Raw genomic sequence first — 19,228 nt, 5'->3', positions numbered from 1 at the left:
GGGTTTCACGTTATTTGTTGATGTGTTTGTTTTTTCACACATTTAAATTGAATCATTACACAACAAATCTTTTTAAATTCTCATTAACGTGAAGGACTCCACTCAGCAGGAGTGGTCCAGATCACGTCTTTAAAACGTCATTTCCACACTTCCAGAAGACGTCTTCAGGGAGGCCAGAATGAAAGTTTGTTTGTACGTCTCTCCTGGACATTGCATTGAGGCCCTGTCTGGACGTCATATGAACGTCCAGACAGTTTGAAAGTTTGAGAACTCTCACTCAAACATTCAGTGAGTTACAAGTGCTGAAGCAAAAAGTGTTACAACCATCCCCGGTCTCCCCTATATTCTAAACTTTAAAATATATTTGGGTTGCACCCATAGTATATGTGTCAGTGTTTTGTTGTGTTGTTCCCCACATTGCATCAGTTCAATAGCTAATCAAGAGTAATTTTTTTTACCGTAAAAGTATAATTATGTGTATAGAAAGAGATAAAGACAGAAAAACAGAAGATAAAACAGTGCTATGTGAATGTACCATACCGTCTCCACGCGATAAAACAGACCTCCAGAAATGTGGATACTTCACCGATAACAAAAGGTTCAACTGAAGAAAGGAACGATACAAATTAAGGGCATCAGTAATTTACATGTTGAAAACCGTGACGTAGTACCAACCATAGTACCAGGAGTTGTTGCTGCAATGGAAATAAAGAGCAGCAGTGTGTAGAGGAGAGGATGAGTGTGTTTTTACCAGAGTGCGGATAAAAAGTTTAAATACTTTTACATACTCAAGTAAAAGTGTTTTAACTGTAACATAATATTTCTAAAATAAAAATAAAAAGGAGGCTTACAAAAAGATTACTGGAGTAAGCGTATTTGAATTACTGAAGTGATGAGTAATTACTGAGTAATCGTTCATTAAATTACAAAAGCTAAAAAATAGAGTGAAACAATACGACATGAAAGTAGAAACAAATGCATCTTAACAAAAATACATTGAAGCAACCTAAGCCAAATCTTTTTAAATCCTTTTTATATGAAGTGATAACCGTTAAAAAACGTGTTTCACATTAGTTTAAGTTCATTTGGACCTGTGCTTCTCCATTCTCTCAACCCTGTGTTTGGGTGACTTTATTTTGGTCAAAAACTCAGGAAACTGTCTTTATATTAATGTTTTATTAAAGGACATTTATTTCAATTGACCTGGTGCTTTATGAAGAATACTGCAGTACTTTGTCATGTTAGACACATCCCACAAGAAGCTGCCCTGGGCTGTTATTCTTGAAAAACCAAAAATATTGGGCGTGCCTGGTCAGCCTCTAATTCTGTAGAACTTGACTAGAGTTCATCCTGATTCTGAATCACTTTAACTGGTTCCTTTCAATGTGGAGGAGTAACAGCTTGAGTTTGAAAACTCAGTTCAGTTGCTTGTATCCACGACCTCAGTCTTTAGGTCGTGACCCCTTCTGCGCTTATCTTTCAATTAAAACCGCTGGAATCTGTTGATCGACTTTTCTGGGGTCGGTCGGTTCGATTCTGTTCCCAATTCACGTGAATATATGAATTAGTTTCTCTATGTGTGTGTGTGTGTGTGTGTGTGTGTGTGTGTGTGTGTGTGTGTGTGTGTGTGCGTGTGTGCGTGCGTGCGTGCGTGCGTGCGTGCGTGCGTGCGTGTGTGTGTGTGTGTGTGTGTCCGCGTTGATACCTACATATGATAACAAACTGCTGCCGCAGTATTGTGAGATGTTGTGCATACATTCAATTATTCCTTTAGTCAAGGTGGTTGTAGTATTAATTTAAGCCTGGGATTTTCAAAACTTGTGTTGAGGGTCACATATAAAAGCACTCTTGAGAAAAAGTAAGTGTGAAAACCAAAAGAGGAAGTGCAAAACCAACTATCTATTCATTTACACGCACACTGAGAGAGACAGAGACAGTGTTACAGTATATTATTGCCACTTTTTTCATGTAATAAGTTTACAACTTTGTTTCTAGAAATATCCAAAATCTCAAAGTGGTGGACCTGCACTCTAACAAAACCCAGACTTATGTTTGATGTTTATTAATTCATTAATCAATTAATTAATGTTTTTATTATTTTGCTGATCTTGGAGAGAAACCGTTTCAGGCAAAGCTAAACAGACGTTAAAGAAATAGTCTTTGAATTTAAATAAAGTCTCTGTGTGTTGAGTCGACATTAATTCCATGGTTTTCCCTCAAAAAATATCCATTAAAAGCTTCAGTCTTCAGTAGAAAAACAATGCGATTAATTCCAATTAATTACAGAAAATTGTGCAATTAATGAGTAAATTTTTTTAATCGATTGACAGCACTAATATATATATATATATGTATATATACATATACATAAATATATCTAGATAGATAGATAGATAGAGAGAGAGAGAGAGAGAGAGAGAGAGAGAGAGAGAGAGAGATAGATAGATAGATAGATAGATAGATAGATAGATAGATAGATAGATAGATAGATAGATAGATAGATACACATATACTGTACATCCCACATCCCACAGCAAAATACATAAATTAATATACCAAATTCTCCCGATTCACCACATTCCTGACAGATTACTAATAGAAAGTAACAATACGCAAGGCGCACAACATTCCGCCGTAGGGCGTAATTTTGCACATTACTTTGCAACACCGCAGAACAATAATGGTGACGTGTGTAAGGACTCGTGATGATCCGCCACCGTTTCGTGCTCTTACTTGTAACACATGAGTAAAGGTCGCGACTGTCCGTGACGGCACGAGACTCCTCGACCCTGAATCATATAATTCAGGTCAATATCGTGATCCACAGTCAGGAATTGAGATTCTCTTGTTTGCTTGTTTGTGTGTATTTATTTTTTTCCTCTAGATGTTTCTTTAAGTTGGAGTCTTGTGATTTTTACAGCCAATAGCTTGCCTTGCACTGTGATGAGCCCATTTACAAATTAGAACTTGATGTTGGTTTGTTATCCAGTGGTGAAGGTGTTAGCACCCAGCCATTGATCGAGGCTCCACAGGTTTTTCAATCATGTTCCTTATCAAGAATCTTTGTTTTGAGTTTGTGTTGTCAAGTCTTGCACTGCTTGCACACTGGCTTCATCTGAATCTATCAATTTGAATACAAAAATGAAACCTTGCTAATTAAGGCTTGTTTTCTAAAGATAATAGTAACTGAATCATACCTTTTTGTTTTTCTGTGAGGTAATGGATTACATTTGTTTGTTTGTTTGTTATCTGAATTGTGTAACACAGCATATAATCCCTTCCTCCCTAAGCCTAGAAAGCCACCACCTCAGTTTTTTGTAGAAGAGAAGTTTTTACTGTCTCCGATATTAAAAACATCTAATCATAAAGATAAATGAACCCAATATTGAATTGTTTTATCTGTATCCATCAGTAATTCGGTTGACCTATTTCAATGAAACCAATATGAGACCTTGGAATTCTAAAATGTATATATGTACGTACGTATGTATGTTTTAAAGGAAAAGGAAAGAAAAAAAAAAAGGAACTCTCAAATGTAGCTCGGTGTCATGGTGGTGATAAAACTGTAGTTTTTCCATCTTAAAAGTCAGACCAAATCTGTTGTATATTTATTTTTTTAAAAGAACCTTTATGAAACATTATAGGAAACAAGTCAAAATCCTCTCAATTAGCAAATTGTGAATTGTCAAATTTTTGGTTAATTGACTAAACTTTGACCAAGACTACATTCAAATGAATGTGATATTTTGGAGGTTTTCAGGCCATGGGTCAACCCAGGACTCGCTGGAGAGATTGGTCAGGGAGCGACCTGGGGTACCCTCAGAAGAGCTGGAGGAAGTTGAAGGGGGTCTATACACTGAACAGGAAAGAAGATGGATGGTTGGATGTTAAATGTTAAAATAAAAAGCTGATTAATTGAACCGACCAAACTTTTCTGCTTTCACTAAAAGATAAATCAAACAAGTTGAAGGTTTTGATTACGAACACCCCTTCACCCTTGTAGGGTAGTTTCTTCACCATCCTCAAACTGTGGTCCTCTACCTCTGCTAGACTCTCGGGAGTTCCTCATTTTTAGAGAGATGTTCCACCAGGTACTCTGTCGCAGCCACTTGGTTGTGTCTCTCCATTTATGCTGATCCTGCTTGCATATTCCTTATATCCTATTTAGGGTTTCAGGGTAGGGAGGTGCTGAAGCCAGTCCCAGCTACCTAAGAGTACACCTTCGACAGGTCGCCGGGACCTTTAGTCATCATTCTAATATTTCTAACCCCCTACAATGACTGTATTCCACCATAAGGGCCACAGATACAATGCTGTGTCTAGATGACTTTCAACATTCACACACTCTTTCTTTAGAAACTACCATTCTAGTTAATATCTGTAATACAAAGATAGCTTGGTGAGATATGAATGTAATTTCTCTCCATTATTTTTGAGCAGCTCTAGAGTTGAATGCAGCATTCTTCTATGGACGGCGAGCAGGTGTACCTCAGACCAGGTGAAGAGTGATGACAGCTGTCTCAGTGACAGTTGGGACAGTGAAGTGGAATATCTTAGTTACTTGCAAAAGAAGTTCCAGATTGGCAAGATGCTCTTCCTGATGGTGATTCAATAAGACTGCCCATTCAGTATTTCAGAGACTTTTTTTGGTGCTGAACCTTTGTACAAGATTGTGGCACAAGGCAATCTGTACTGCAACAAACTGTAGTGTACATCTTGCATTCGCCCCGGTCAAAGTCCAGTGCATGCCGAGTACAGCAGGTGGCAGAAGTAAGGAAAGAAAATCAAACATGTCATTTTACTGCACGGACTACATGGCACCCAACAATAATGACAGGCTTTTCAAAATTAGGCTACTTATTGACTCACTTCTACCCAAATTTCCCACTTTTTACTGAACACAAATTGTTGTACGGTAATGAGCAAATGGTTCCATTCAAAGGCAGATCAACTCTGAAGCAACGCATTCAGAAAAAAACATTCAAATAGGGGCTCAAAATTGTTGTGCTTTGTGACATTAAAGATCTGCGGCCTCCATGAACTATTTTCACCGGGACAATTGATCCTGCATCAGGCCAAGCAGACATTGGAGACAGTGGTAACATTGTGCTAAAGGTGGTACAAGTTATCCATGATAATGTCAACCACCTGCTGTACTTTGATTCCTCCTGAATCTGTTTTTTTGCTCTTACAAACAAGGGGATCCAAGGGGATAGACTGACTTGAAAAATGTTTTAGGAATTTCTGGCACTGAACTGGTTTTATTCTTACTTTCAAGATAGGGACTATTCTGTGTCAATAAGTAATTCTGAATCTGAGCATATGAAAATCACTTTTGGGGTTCTTCAAGGCTCCATCCTAGGGTCCCTCTGGCTCAGATCATGGAACATTACACCATCTTCTACTATAATTGTGCAGATGACACACAGCTCTAACCCAGAAAGAACAGAGTTCCTTGTTTCTGGCCCCAAATAAGAAAGGTTATAAAGGTGCTACTCATCCAGAATGCCGCAGCCAGAGTCCTCACCAACACAGAGACGGTGCAGCACAGACAAGCTTCAATCTGCACTGACTGATGTGTCAAAGGATTGAAGTATTAAACGTACTTCTTGTCGATAAAACTTTTAACGGTCCTGGGTCTAAATACATCTCAGATTTACTTGAAGAATATGAAACATCCAGAGCCCTGAGATCTTCAGAAAAAGCTTTACAAAGAGTTTGAAGAGTCAGAAGAAACAAGGTGAAGCAGTGTTCAGTTCCTACACTCATCACACGTGGAACAAATTTCCTGAACTCGCTCACTTCTTTCAAATCAGGCCTTAAAACATTATTATTTGATCAGCCTTTCAGTTAAGCAATTGATTGTAATTATGTTATGAGTACATTTCTCTTTATAGAACTTTTATTTTATTTATTCTCCTTTTTATGGCTTTCTTAATCAGCTTCTTTCAATGTATTCCCTTTCTTTTCTTGTGTCTGAATCCTGTGATAAATAAAATTGCTTTGTCTTACCAAAAAACACAATCCCCTTGAATATAAAACTGAGCGAAAATGGTAAAAATCCAAGGTAAAAATCCTAATCACTTACAAATGTAGTTTTATTGAGCTGAAAATTAAAACTTGGAGAAGCAGTGGATAAAATTAAAAGTCAAGTATAGGATGAAATCAAATTACATACAAAGCATTTTGACTTAGATTATAATCCATCCATCCATTTTCTTCAGCTTATCCATTTCCAGGTCACGGGGGTGGCAGTCTGAGGACCGTCACCCAGATCACATTGCACCAATTAAGAACCTTCCTGCAGGTGGTGAGCCCACGGGAAGGTGGCACCCGGCGTGAGACAAAAACCCACTACTCTGAGATTGTGAGTCTCATGCTCTACCAATTGAGCTAGCCGGGGGAGTAGATTAAAATCCTTTCCTTTTAATTTACCAAAAGAGATAAAAGTCACAATTAAAAGATGTAAGTGAACCACAGTGATTGTTGCAAAAGTGAGTAAGGACATACCTTTATTGATTATTTGAGAAGCATAACTTTAATAAAAGAGAAAATGAAACGAAAAAACATAAAAAAAAAATCAAAAAACTTGATTGACTAAAATCGCTAAACTGTCTTGAAGGACAATCATTTCATAATTCTACCAAAGAGAAAAATCTAAATTCAAATCCAAAAGTTAATTACATAAGATGAATAAATTATTGAACAGAGAGGGACTGGTATCTAATTTTCAGCTGTGGTAGAGCCCTTATGGTCACAGTAGTTCTGCAGGTGACTGGCGTAGTGGGGCAGCAGGTTATAGTGGTGGCTCTGGAGTAGTTCTTGGAGTTGGTGGATGACCTGTTGTTCTTTCTGGAAGAGCCCCAAAAGGTTCTGTTGCCCACAGAGAGAAAGGTGGAGCTGATGCAGGAGCACCTGGTGGTTGTTTACAAGCAGGCATTGCTGGTAGTGAAGTGGAAGTTGCTGGTGGTGGTCACTTGGCAGTTCTTCTTGTTGTTCCAGCAGCTTGTTTTGGTCACCAAGCAGCTTTAGATGCAGGTTGAAAAGCACCACTTGTTGTTGCTGGAGCAGCTCAAGGTTTATCTTGGCTGACAGTTGCTGTAGTTCCTGCAGCAGAGCTTTGATTTGTGCTAACAGTTCAGGTGACGGAGTGTAAACTGTTGTTGATTCAGTAACAGTAGTTGTCGGCTCAGGAGTGGTTGTAGTTGTGGTTGTAGTCGGCTCAGGAGTGGTTGTAGTTGTGGTTGTAGTTGGCTCAGGAGTGGTTGTGGTTGTGGTTGTAGTCGGCTCAGGAGTGGTTGTAGTTGTGGTTGTAGTCGGTTCAGGAGTGGTTGTGGTTGTGGTTGTAGTCGGCTCAGGAGTGGTTGTGGTTGTGGTTGTAGTTGGCTCAGGAGTGGTTGTAGTTGTGGTTGTGGTTGGGGCAGGTGTAGTTGTTGTGGTAAAAAGGAAACAGGTTGGTGTAAAAATAACTGTTCCCACTTCTTCCATGAAAGGCAGATTTCTGATGTCATTAGCGATGTCACACACATTTGAAGTTCCACATCCAGCAACAGAGATCTGTTGGCGATCTATCAAGACTGTGGATGAAAAGATTGAATTTGAGTCAAACAATTTCTTCATTTGTCATGACAGACAAATATATGTCGATGATTAAAGTACGAAGAAAACAGATTCAGAGTCTTCTGTATGTATAGAGAAAGAAAAAGTGTATTCATGATGACTTTGAAATATATATATCAATCTTTCTCTTGTTCAAAGGCATGCAGTGATTTTAAGTCCTTACACTCATGAAACAAGTTTAAACAAAATAAATAAAATAAAAATACTCACTATCTGACTGAAAGCAGGTGTCCTCCTCTCCTCTACAACTCACTACAGCGTCACACTGATCAGTGCTGAGATCACAACCATCGCATTGTATTCCATTTACTGCAGGAATAGCAGGGACTGAAACAAACGAGATGAAACCACAGAGTGAATATTTAAGCCTTTTAACTTTAAAAGTATTTTGAAATATTTGTTGTTTGTTCTTTTCATCACAATTCTTCTGATCCAAATATACTTACAGCTTAGGGTCCTCAAGTTGCATCTATTATCGTCATCACAGCACTCAGCATTTGCAACTGTGTGTATCCCACCCAGGTTGGCTGCAATAGTCTGTGTGCCTGTGGTTGGACAAACAGCGGGACCTGCACAGTCCCTGTAGATTCTCTCTGTTCCATCGGTTTCTGTTGTCAAAAAAAGAGCATTGTGAATTTCATGGAACACATGTTGAATTTTTCAATAGTTCAGTGAAAAGGAAAAGATGATATGAAGAAAAGAATACCTGTGATGAAGGCATTCAAACACATTTCTCCAGGCGCACATTCAACTGTCTCTCCGAAAGCACAGCTCAGATCATTGACATCTGTACATACGTCACACTCGATTGCTCCAGCTGTAATGGGAACCAACATAGAAAAAATATTATTTTATGAAAAGAAATGTGTGAACGGTGAAATGTCTGAAGATCCTGAATGTCACATTAGCTTGTCCTATATGGGATAAATCTTGTGCCAGTAGGAAGTGAATTTTAATTCTTTAAATCTGAATCAGAATGGTCCAATATGAATGCAATTTATCTGCATTTGTATCTCAATGCATCTGCATTCGACTCGTCTTGCCTGACCAGGTCCTGGATGTGTGGCACAGAATATTTATGGAAAAAAGGGAATCTTACTTGAGGGAAGTGAAAGTCAAAAGTGAGAATGAATTAGGGAACAGAATTTTTCAACTGACTGAAATACAATTTAAATTTTTATCATGACACACATTCAAACCAAGTTATTCAATATTTATCCCACAGTCTTGTACCTGCATAAGTTGTATTGTAAAATAAGTTTGGTTACCTGTTCTGGAGAATGCCCAGATGAGAGTGAGAGAGAGGATCAGCTTCATCATGATGATCAGGAGTTTTCAGGAGTCTTCCTGATGGCTGTATCTGTCTCTACTGAGCATCACTTGTCTTTTTATATTCATGTGCTGAAATAATTGAAGAAAAATAAATGCGTAAGCACCTTAATTACTGGGTGTTTATGTACATTGTTCGAGGATAATCGTTCAGATACTCCCCATGATTCATGGGAACAATCCCCACACCCCATTTATTTAGAAGAGATGTTCCTCTGCTGAAAACACTGAAGGCCTCTGAGTTAAAAAAAAATGTAAAATTAGTTGATTTTCTTTGCGTGCACTTTGGACAATGAACTGTCCGCCTCCCTTCATATTTTATTTGACAATTGAATGGTCGTGTGTCATTACCTTTTTAAGCTTGTCATATATAAGTGACATGCTTCCAAATTTATTGTCAGAGTCAATGTGATTTAGAGTGTGTCGTTGGTTTTGTGTATCAGACCCATACCTGTCATGAAAGAGGTTTGGGTTCGATTCAAGGTGGTGTCATATTTTAGTTATTTATTTCATTGCGTCACGTCATCCAGGGGTCTTATCTGGACGTTCATATGACGTCCAGACAGGACCTCCATGGAATCTCCAGGAAAGACGTACAAACAAACTTTCATTCTGGCCTCCCTGAAGACGCCTTCTGGAGGTATGGAAATGACGTCTTAAAGACGTGATCTGGGCCACTGTTGCTCGCTGGGACACGCCCTGTTTTGTTCTCTTTTGTTACAACACCTATCATTTCACTACACCCTAACAATCTTGAAAACTGAAATGTACGTCAGCTGACAACAATGAATAGCTGTCTCTCTGAAAAAGCTGGCGTTCTTGCATGTATTATGGAAAATGCATTTATGTGAAATTTGTATTACCTATTAGCATTATGGTTGTTTTCTCACTAATCAAATAAAATGTCTATATTCTAAACTTTAAAATATATTTGGGTTGCACCCACAGTATATGTGTCAGTGTTTTGTTGTGTTGTTCCCCACATTGCATCAGTTCATTAGCTAATCAAGAGTAATTTTTTTTACCGTAAAAGTGTAATTATGTGTATAGAAAGAGATAAAGACAGAAAAACAGAAGATAAAACAGTGCTATGTGAATGTACCATACCGTCTCCACGCGATAAGACAGACCTCCAGAAATGTGGATACTTCACCGATAACAAAAGGTTCAACAGAAGAAAGGAACGATACAAATTAAGGGCATCAGTAATTTACATGTTGAAAACCGTGACGTAGTACCAACCATAGTACCAGGAGTTGTTGCTGCAATGGAAATAAAGAGCAGCAGTGTGTAGAGGAGAGGATGAGTGTGTTTTTACCAGAGAGCGGATAAAAAGTTTAAATACTTTTACATACTCAAGTAAAAGTGTTTTAACTGTTACATAATATTTCTAAAATAAAAATAAAAAGGAGGCTTACAAAAAGATTACTGGAGTAAGCGTATTTGAATTACTGAAGTGGTGAGTAATTACTGAGTAATCGTTCATTAAATTACAAAAGCTAAAATAGAGTGAAACAATACGACATGAAAGTAGAAACAAATGCATCTTAACAAAAATACATTGAAGCAACCTAAGCCAAATCTTTTTAAATCCTTTTTATATGAAGTGATAACCGTTAAAAAACGTGTTTCACATTAGTTTAAGTCCATTTGGACCTGTGCTTCTCCATTTTCTCAACCCTGTGTTTGGGTGACTTTATTTTGGTCAAAAACTCAGGAAACTGTCTTTATATTAATGTTTTATTAAAGGACATTTATTTCAATTGACCTGGTGCTTTATGAAGAATACTGCAGTACTTTTTCATGTGAGACACATCCCACAAGAAGCTGCCCTGGGCTGTTATTCTAGAAAAACCAAAAATATTGGGCGTGCCTGGTCAGCCTCTAATTCTGTAGAACTTGACTAGAGTTCATCCTGATCAGATTCCTGAATCACTTCAACTGGTTCCTTTCAATGTGGAGGAGTAACAGCTTGAGTTTGAAAACTCAGTTCAGTTGCTTGTATCCACGACCTTAGTCGTGGATACAAATTCATGACCATAGGTGAGGGTGGGGATGTAGACTGACTGGTAAACAGAGAGTTTTGCTTTACAGTTCAGCTCCGTCTTCACTAAAACAGTCTGTAACAGTGACTGCATTACTGAAGCTGCCTGTCTGCAGCCGTTCTCACAATCACTCTACTCTTCACTTGTGAAAAAGAACCCAAGGCCTCTCCCCCTACATGGACAGCGCATGCCATTCTTTTCTGTGAGAGAGCCATGAACTCAGACTTGGCAGTGAAGAGTGTATCCGCAAAACTTTCTTCGCTTTTGGGGGGTCTGTTTACACAACACCGGTGTCGATCCACTGTATTCGCTAAGTTTTTAAACCGACTCCCAAGGTGGAAATATTTTGTCACATTCGCGATCCCTCCCTCCTGTAGAGACTGCTGGAGCGCTGTTACTGTGCATGAGCATCTCTCCCCTCCTCCCCGATGACAATAGTTCCTTCTGCTCATGCGCCTGTAAACAAACATGGCGGACCCGTACTGGTATGACTCGTATTCTAGTTTCATCGTCCATATCAGTAGTTTAATAGTTGAGACTCACCCCTGATAGCATACGATTTGACTTGCCAAGTATACAGACGCAGCTCTCACACTGGAAGAACAAAGACTTGCTAGCACACATCAATTTGATATTTTATACTCCCTAAACACCTTTCCCAGTCCCAAAGCACTCGATGGATGAATTCCTATGTCCCATCGATAAGCTGTGAGAGAGTGAAGAGCTGGTCCCTTGTTCCAAGGACTGGGTAGAATCTGAAATATTCCTCCTTTATTTGAGATGTAAGCTCGAGACAAAAGTTAGTTGCACTTGGTATGCAAATATTATAATGCAAAGCATTATAAAATAAAATAAAAAAAACACCAAAACAAATATGTGACAGAAATACAATTTTTAATCTGTCAATGAACAATTGTATGGTGTTGTTTTCCAAAAATGTTATGATGAAAATATGAAATAATAAACAATAGAAAATGTAATGTTCATCCATCCATCCATCTTCTATAACGCTTATCCTGTTCAGGGTCACGGGGGATCCCAGCCTACTGTGGGTCAGGGCAGAGTACACCTGGACAGGCCGCCAGTCCCTCACAGGACAAACAAATAAGAGACAGACAACAACTGTCACGACGAGTGAACACTGTTTATTTACAATATATACAGTATTAAAGGAAAAAAGGGCTTTGGTGGTCATGGAGTCTGAACACAGGCAGGCAGGCAGGCAGGCAGGCAGGCAGGCAAGCAGGCAGGCAAGCAGGCAGGCAAGCAGGCAGGCAAGCAGGCAGGCAAGCAGGCAGGCAAGCAGGCAGGCAAGCAGGCAGGCAAGCAGGCAGGCAAGCAGGCAGGCAGAAGGAAACAGTCAGCAGCTGCTCTCAGTAGTTTTCAGTGGCCTTCATTAACTTCCACACAGCTGAATCCACTTGGCCTTTACCAGCCAGCCTGAGAGAGGCACGGGGCAGGTCCAAGCCATGGGTCTGACCTGCAAACGCAGCAGGAGAGGGAGGAGCTACTGCAGGTACACACAAACCCAACGTTCCCAACCAGGCACGCAGGCCTGGAGAGCCAGGGCTGTGATATAACACACTCACATTCACACCTACAGACAATTTATTGTCACCAACTAACTGGACAGGTATGTTTTTGGCCAGTATTTGAACCTGAACCTTATTGGTGTGAGGTGAGATCATTTACCACTGCACCAGTTTGATGTATCATGAAATACATTTTGACCTTTTTCTATACACAATGATTGTTTTACTTTTTTTTCAAATAAAAATCAAAAATACCCAAATGGACGAGCATTAAATGTCACATGTTGCTGTTGCTCATAGTAGTGGGTGAGAGCAGTACATGCAAGATGATCTGGACTTTGCTAAGTTGAGTGGGGTACATGTTGTAGCCACTCACAAGGGTGTATATGGTGTTCTTCCATGTTGAAAAAAAAAAAAAAGACAAACAGTCCAGAAATTACTCTGTCTCCGTGTACCCCTCCTTGTAACTACAAACACTACACTGCTATGCCAACATAGCAATGGTACAATGCAGGGCTCTACATCAGAATGAACTTTTTGAATCACCTGACATTGTGGCTGATAGATTTTAAAAGTAACAAGGCACTTGTAATTTCCACCAGCCACTCTTCACTCTTTCTCCTCTCTTTCTTTCGCTTTTTGACTTTCCTCTTATGAGTATTTCGGAAAGCGTCTTTGCTGCAGTCTCTTCCTCCCATGCAGTGGCCCCTGCTTTCTCCTGTTGGGCCTTGGTGGTCTCCATAAGGGTGTTTAACCTTATGACCTCCTCGTTCTTCTGCCTCACTTATGTGAAGGTTGGAAAACCGCTCTATGAGGTCGTTGATGGTGACGCAAGATGTTTCAACGTCGTCCTGGCGAGACCGGATGCTGCTTCTCAGGTGCTGCAGCTCCTCCTGGGTCTCTGTCAGCTCTGCCTTGGTGGTCTCCATCAGGGTGTTGAACTTTTTCACCTCCTCGCTTGTGGCTCAATTCAACTCTGAGGTTTTCACAATCAATGTGATTAAAGTGTAGAGCTTCTGCCAGGTTGAAAAACTGCTCCTTAAGGTTCTTGAAGTTGATGCGAGCTTCTTCAGCTTCATCCTGGTGGGACGGCAGACTTTTTCTCAGGTGCTGGACCTCCTCCTGCATCCCTCTCAGGAGTTGGTCCTTCTCCTGGAGCTCGGAGTCCTTCTGCTGCAGTTCACACTCTGAAGCTGTGACCCGGCTCCTCCAGACCTCTTTTTCCTCCTGCAGTTTCTTGTTCTCATCCTCCAAGCTGCTGAAGCGATGCTGCAACTTGCTGTCGTCTGCAACCATTTCCACACTGAAGTTGCGGTAGAAGAACAAGGCAACAATTGCTTAGGGCTATGGCTATACATTGCATTTGACAATTATTATTGTATAATTGTGCTACTACAGTATTAATGTTATTGCTATTCTTAGAATTATTATATTCTCAAATTATTATTTTATTTTATATTTACTGGTATTCTCATTGTACGATTATTATTGGTATATTATTATATTATATTACCTTCTTAGAATTATCGAATGCTGTTTATCATTATTATAGTTTTTATTATTGGATTATAGTTACTGGATTCTTATATTATTATTGATATTATTATTAGAACCATTACTACGGCTGAGTATAGCCAGTAAACTATTTGCCAACGATAACAGTATTATCACAATACAGCGATTCTGCTCGGTATGTCATTGGAAATTTCATCCACGATACATTACGATATCTGTCTCGCTCAAGAAATTCAGAAATTATTGACTGCACTCATTTCACATGATTTACAAAACATTGTCAATCAATTTCACATGAATGACAGCCCAGTAAAACAAAGTGTGTACCGCACATTAACACACACTAAACAAAGTGTATACTGCACATCATGCACACAAACGAAGTGTATACTGCACATCATGCACACAAACGAAGTGTATACTGCACATCAATGCATACAAAGTGTATACTGCACATTAACACACACTAAACAAAGTAGCTACATGTATGACGTTTTAAAAAAATCAAAACAGTTTAGAAATCGTTTTAAAATTCAACTGATAATTCTACTTAAAGATTGAGGAGTATATCTTCCCATCATCGATGTTCATTCCCCCTGCCACCACCACCGGTCCAAGATGGCGGTGCTGTTGCTGTGTCCCTCCTCAGTTATGAGGCGTCTAATCTTTATTATGTCTATGGCCACACTGACATGATCGCCTTTCACTAACTACTTTAGGAAGCCCTCTAACACCTTTCCTTAACCCCGTGACGTCATCCACGGGGTTAAGGTAAAGTCGATAGATAAGGCGTTAGGAGGGACAATCCGGACTCCGACAAACCCGGAAATATAAATACGACGAGTGGACACGCCCACATTACACCAAAAACCAACATAGCCAGTGGATTTCCTAATCAAACAAAATACTTTTGTTACCGAAACAAAGAAATGACATTTACAATATTGTATAAGAAATAAGAAATGTGTTAAAGGAAAAATAAATTTAATACTTCAAACTTATACTTAATGCAACAGTGCCGTCTATTGGCATGAACAAAATTTGCTCAACATGACGTCTTTCAAGCAGGAATGGTGTGATCAGGTATCGACTAGTCACGCTGAACAGAAAGACCCGCGAACAGCCCTTGCTGATTTGCATTGCATTGCTTTTGTCTTTTCCAGACGGCTTGACTCATCGAGTAAATGCAATGACAAAAAGCAAATGGAAAAGACAAAGACAAAACAGGAGAAGCATTGACAAAATGGAATAAGCAAAGACAAGATAGAAAAAGAACATGACTGCCTTTGTATATGTTTTGTATTGTCGATTGTCTTTATATTTCCACATTTATTTCCTTTTAATTTTGGCACTCCTGTGATTCCATAGCTGGCGACAGATCAATGTGATGCTATTTCAAGATTCAGGGAGCGTTTAAATATTCATCGACATAATGGAAACTCTTCATTTCCATAACTTGAGAACAGTGTGCATGGTTTCACAACTGACACACAACAATTCAATTGTCCAAAAAAAAATATAAAGGGAGTTTGACAGTTCATTGTCCAAAGTGCACACAAAGCCAACCAACTAATTTCAACAGAGAGGCATGCCGTCAGTGTTTCCAGCTGAGAAACATTTCAAATAAATAAAAAGGGTGTGGTGATTGTTCACAAGAATCAAATCAGGAGTGTCTTAAAGATCATCCTGTAAGAATGGACAACACACCCAGTAATTAAGGTTGTTACGCACACATTTTTCATCAAGTACTTGAACACCTGAACAATATAAAAAGGCAAGTGATGCTCAGCAGAGACAGATCCAGCCTTCAGGAAGACTCCTGAAAACTCCTGATCATCATGATGAAGCTGATCCTCTCTTTCGCTCTCCTGTGGGCATTCTCCAGAGCAGGTAACCAAACTTATTTTACAATACAACTTATGCAGGTACAACACAAGTTCATTTATTATTAACACGGAAATACAATTTAGAAATTGTAAAAGAAAGTTTAATGATAATAATAATATTATAACATGTATCCATTAGTAAATCTGCTGAAGCTGTTAAGTTTTACTTTGATTTCTGGAATGAATGACGGATCAAAATAATAGATGAAACATAATTAGTTATTAATTCCTCTGAGAGATATTGAAATGTGACAGCACAGGGAAAAACCTCTGGAGATAGGAATTCAAGAACAAAAAACTAAACTAAAACTGTGAAAGTAGTTATGTACATATGTATAAACCAGGATTAAAGCTCAATGTTTAATCTAAATGATATTCTGACAAAGGCTTCAGACATTCAGGATCTTCAGACATTTCACCGTTCACACATTTCTTTTCATAAAATATTATTTTTTCTATGTTTGTTCCCATTACAGCTGGAGCAATCGAGTGTCACGTATGTACAGATGTCAATGATCTGAGCTGTGCTTTCGGAGTGACAGTTGAATGTGCGCCTGGAGAAATGTGTTTGAATGCCTTCATCACAGGTATTCTTTTCTTCATATCATCTTTTCCTTTTCACTGAACTATTGAAAAATTCAACATGTGTTCCATGAAATTCACAATGCTCTTTTTTTGACAACAGAAACCGATGGAACAGAGAGAATCTACAGGGACTGTGCAGGTCCCGCTGTTTGTCCAACCACAGGCACACAGACTATTGCAGCCAACCTGGGTGGGATACACACAGTTGCAAATGCTGAGTGCTGTGATGACGTGAATGGATGCAACTTGAGGACCCTAAGCTGTAAGTATATTTGGATCAGAAGAATTGTGATGAAAAGAACAAACAACAAATATTTCAAAATACATTTAAAGTTAAAAGGCTTAAATATTCACTCTGTGGTTTCATCTCTTTTGTTTCAGTCCCTGCTATTCCTGCAGTAAATGGAATAGAATGCAGTGGTTGTGATCCCAGCACTGATCAGTGTGATGCAGTAGTGAGTTGTAGAGGAGAGGAGGACACCTGCTTTCAGTCAGATAGTGAGTATTTTTATTGTACATTTAAAAAAAAATCTCTGAATCATTTTTACTTCTGTTTAAACTTGTTTCATGAGTATAAGGACTTAAAATCACTGCATGCCTTTGAACAGGAAAAAGATTGATATACATATTTCAAAGTTATCATGAATACACTTTTTCTTTCTCTATACATACAGAAGACTCTGAATCTGTTTTCTTCGTACTTTAATCATCGACATATATTTGTCTGGCATGACTAATGAAGAAATTGTTTGACTCAAATTCAATCTTTTCATCCACAGTCTTGATAGATCGCCAACAGATCCGTGTTAATGGATGTGGAACTTCAAATGTGTGTGACATCGCTGTTGACATCAGAAATCTGCCTTTCATGGAAGAAGTGGGAACAGTTATTTTTACACCAACCTGTTTCCTTTTTACCACAACAACTACACCTGCCCCAACCACAACTACAACCACTCCTGAGCCAACTACAACCACAACTACAACCACTCCTGAGCCAACTACAACCACAACTACAACCACTCCTGAGCCAACTACAACCACAACCACAACCACTCCTGAGCCAACTACAACTACAACTACAACCACTCCTGAGCCGACAACTACTGTTACTGAGGCAACAACAGTTTACACTCCGTCACCTGAACTGTTAGCACAAATCAAAGCTCTGCTACAGGAACTACAGCAACTGTCAGCCAAGATAAACCTTGAGCTGCTCCAGCAACAACAACTGGTGCTTTTCAACCTGCATCTAAAGCTGCTTGGTGACCAAAACAAGCTGCTGGAACAACAAGAAGAACTGCCAAGTGACCACCACCAGCAACTTCCACTTCACTACCAGCAATGCCTGCTTGTAAACAACCACAAGGTGCTCCTGCATCAGCTCCACCTTTCTCTCTGTGGGCAACAGAACCTTTTGGGGCTCTTCCAGAAAGAACAACAGGTCCTCCACCAACTCCAAGAACTACTCCAGAGCCACCACTATAACCTGCTGCCCCACTACGCCAGTCACCTGCAGAACTACTGTGACCATAAGGGCTCTACCACAGCTGAAGATTAGATATATTCTGCCCTCCTTTAAATCATTTAGAGATCATCAACATGCATAATCACTGTGGTTAACTTTTGGATTTCAATTTTGATTTTTCTTCTAGAACTTTTTCTTTAAGACAGTTCAGTGGTTTTAATCAATCATGTGTTTCTTAATGGTCGTTTGCAAGTATCAGATGGGATTTTTCTCTTTTGACAAATATCAAAACAAGTGATTTCATTACACCTCAAAATGAATCATCTTTGAATGATTTAAGTAAATCAGGTTCTTTCTATGCTTATGTTGTAAGTCTATTCAATACTGCTCCAAGTTTAAATTGTCAGTTCAATAAAGAACATCTGCAAGTAATTATGATTTTGACTTTTTTGTTTCACACCTTCATGACAAAAGACTTTTCTATTTGAGGGGATGCAGTTGACAGACAGACAGACAGACAGACAGACAGACAGACAGACAGACAGACAGACAGACAGACAGACAGACAGACAGACAGACAGACAGATATGAAGAGAGAGACCTTTAATTGTCTTTAAAAATGCACACATGAACACAATTCCATTTCCATTGGCTCAGATAGCAACACTCAAAGCACAAGCACTTACAGTATTGAGAAATGTGTGCAGTCAGTTGGTGGCTGTGTGCAGTGAATGGAATTGAATGTCTTATCAATTGAGAAAAACTGTAAAAAAATTAAAAAAATTTATAAAAAGTGTCTAAGAACAAAACAGCAGTCAAGTAATAAAATATTGAGGTCTCAAGATGCATAAAACACTGATGTTGCATTGAAATTATTGCGCTGGTTTATTGCATCATTCTCAAACCTGGCAACAGACTATAAGGGAAGGCAAGAGAAATAGATTTATAAAGCACCATTGAAACACAAGGTAATTCAGTGTTCTACAAAGAAATAAAAGAAATATATAAACATTTTACATAGAAATATACGAAATATAATAATATACATTCATCAAAGCTTAAACCCTTCTATGGGGTCCATTTGAAGACATTCAGTTTTTATCATTCACAAATAAATGATTAAAATTCCAAAATAAAATAGCTGAATTTATTTTATTTGCTTCATATTTCATGACTTTTAACTGATTAAGCATAAAATTATCATGATGACATTTCTTCCAATTCACTGAACACATATTACACGTATTG

General features: G+C 38.8%; 2 protein-coding genes across 2 annotated transcripts; one reads left to right on the top strand and one right to left on the bottom strand.

Moving 5' to 3' along the window:
• Positions 1–5,237: 5,237 nt before the first annotated feature.
• On the bottom strand, positions 5,238–9,050 carry LOC308115266 (uncharacterized protein). Its single transcript, XM_080472692.1, has 5 exons — positions 8,889–9,050; positions 8,327–8,437; positions 8,067–8,228; positions 7,831–7,947; positions 5,238–7,577 (listed from the first exon to the last, which is right to left on the bottom strand). Exons 1-5 carry the CDS (start codon positions 8,938–8,940, stop codon positions 6,724–6,726), a joined length of 1,296 nt encoding a protein of 431 aa, XP_080328818.1. The 5' UTR covers positions 8,941–9,050; the 3' UTR covers positions 5,238–6,723.
• A 6,542-nt stretch (positions 9,051–15,592) lies between these two features.
• On the top strand, positions 15,593–18,412 carry LOC308115267 (uncharacterized protein). Its single transcript, XM_080472693.1, has 5 exons — positions 15,593–15,931; positions 16,404–16,514; positions 16,613–16,774; positions 16,894–17,010; positions 17,292–18,412. Exons 1-5 carry the CDS (start codon positions 15,880–15,882, stop codon positions 18,071–18,073), a joined length of 1,224 nt encoding a protein of 407 aa, XP_080328819.1. The 5' UTR covers positions 15,593–15,879; the 3' UTR covers positions 18,074–18,412.
• The last annotated feature ends 816 nt before the right edge of the window (positions 18,413–19,228 follow it).

The sequence above is a fragment of the Lipophrys pholis genome (genome assembly GCF_963383615.2).
Source record: "Lipophrys pholis genome assembly, chromosome: 10".
NCBI classification, from domain to species: domain Eukaryota; kingdom Metazoa; phylum Chordata; class Actinopteri; order Blenniiformes; family Blenniidae; genus Lipophrys; species Lipophrys pholis.
This window is presented reverse-complemented; position numbering and strand designations above follow the sequence as displayed.

Coding starts and splice junctions, on each gene's coding strand:
- LOC308115266 (XM_080472692.1), bottom strand. CDS start 8,940: ATGATGAAGCTGATCCTCTCTCTCACTCTCATCTGGGCATTCTCCAGA. Junction 8,438..8,888: donor CTGGGCATTCTCCAGAACAG/GTAACCAAACTT, acceptor TTCCCATTACAG/CTGGAGCAATCGAGTGTGAC. Junction 7,948..8,066: donor CAACTTGAGGACCCTAAGCT/GTAAGTATATTT, acceptor CGTTTGTTTCAG/TCCCTGCTATTCCTGCAGTA.
- LOC308115267 (XM_080472693.1), top strand. CDS start 15,880: ATGATGAAGCTGATCCTCTCTTTCGCTCTCCTGTGGGCATTCTCCAGA. Junction 15,932..16,403: donor GTGGGCATTCTCCAGAGCAG/GTAACCAAACTT, acceptor TTCCCATTACAG/CTGGAGCAATCGAGTGTCAC. Junction 16,775..16,893: donor CAACTTGAGGACCCTAAGCT/GTAAGTATATTT, acceptor CTTTTGTTTCAG/TCCCTGCTATTCCTGCAGTA.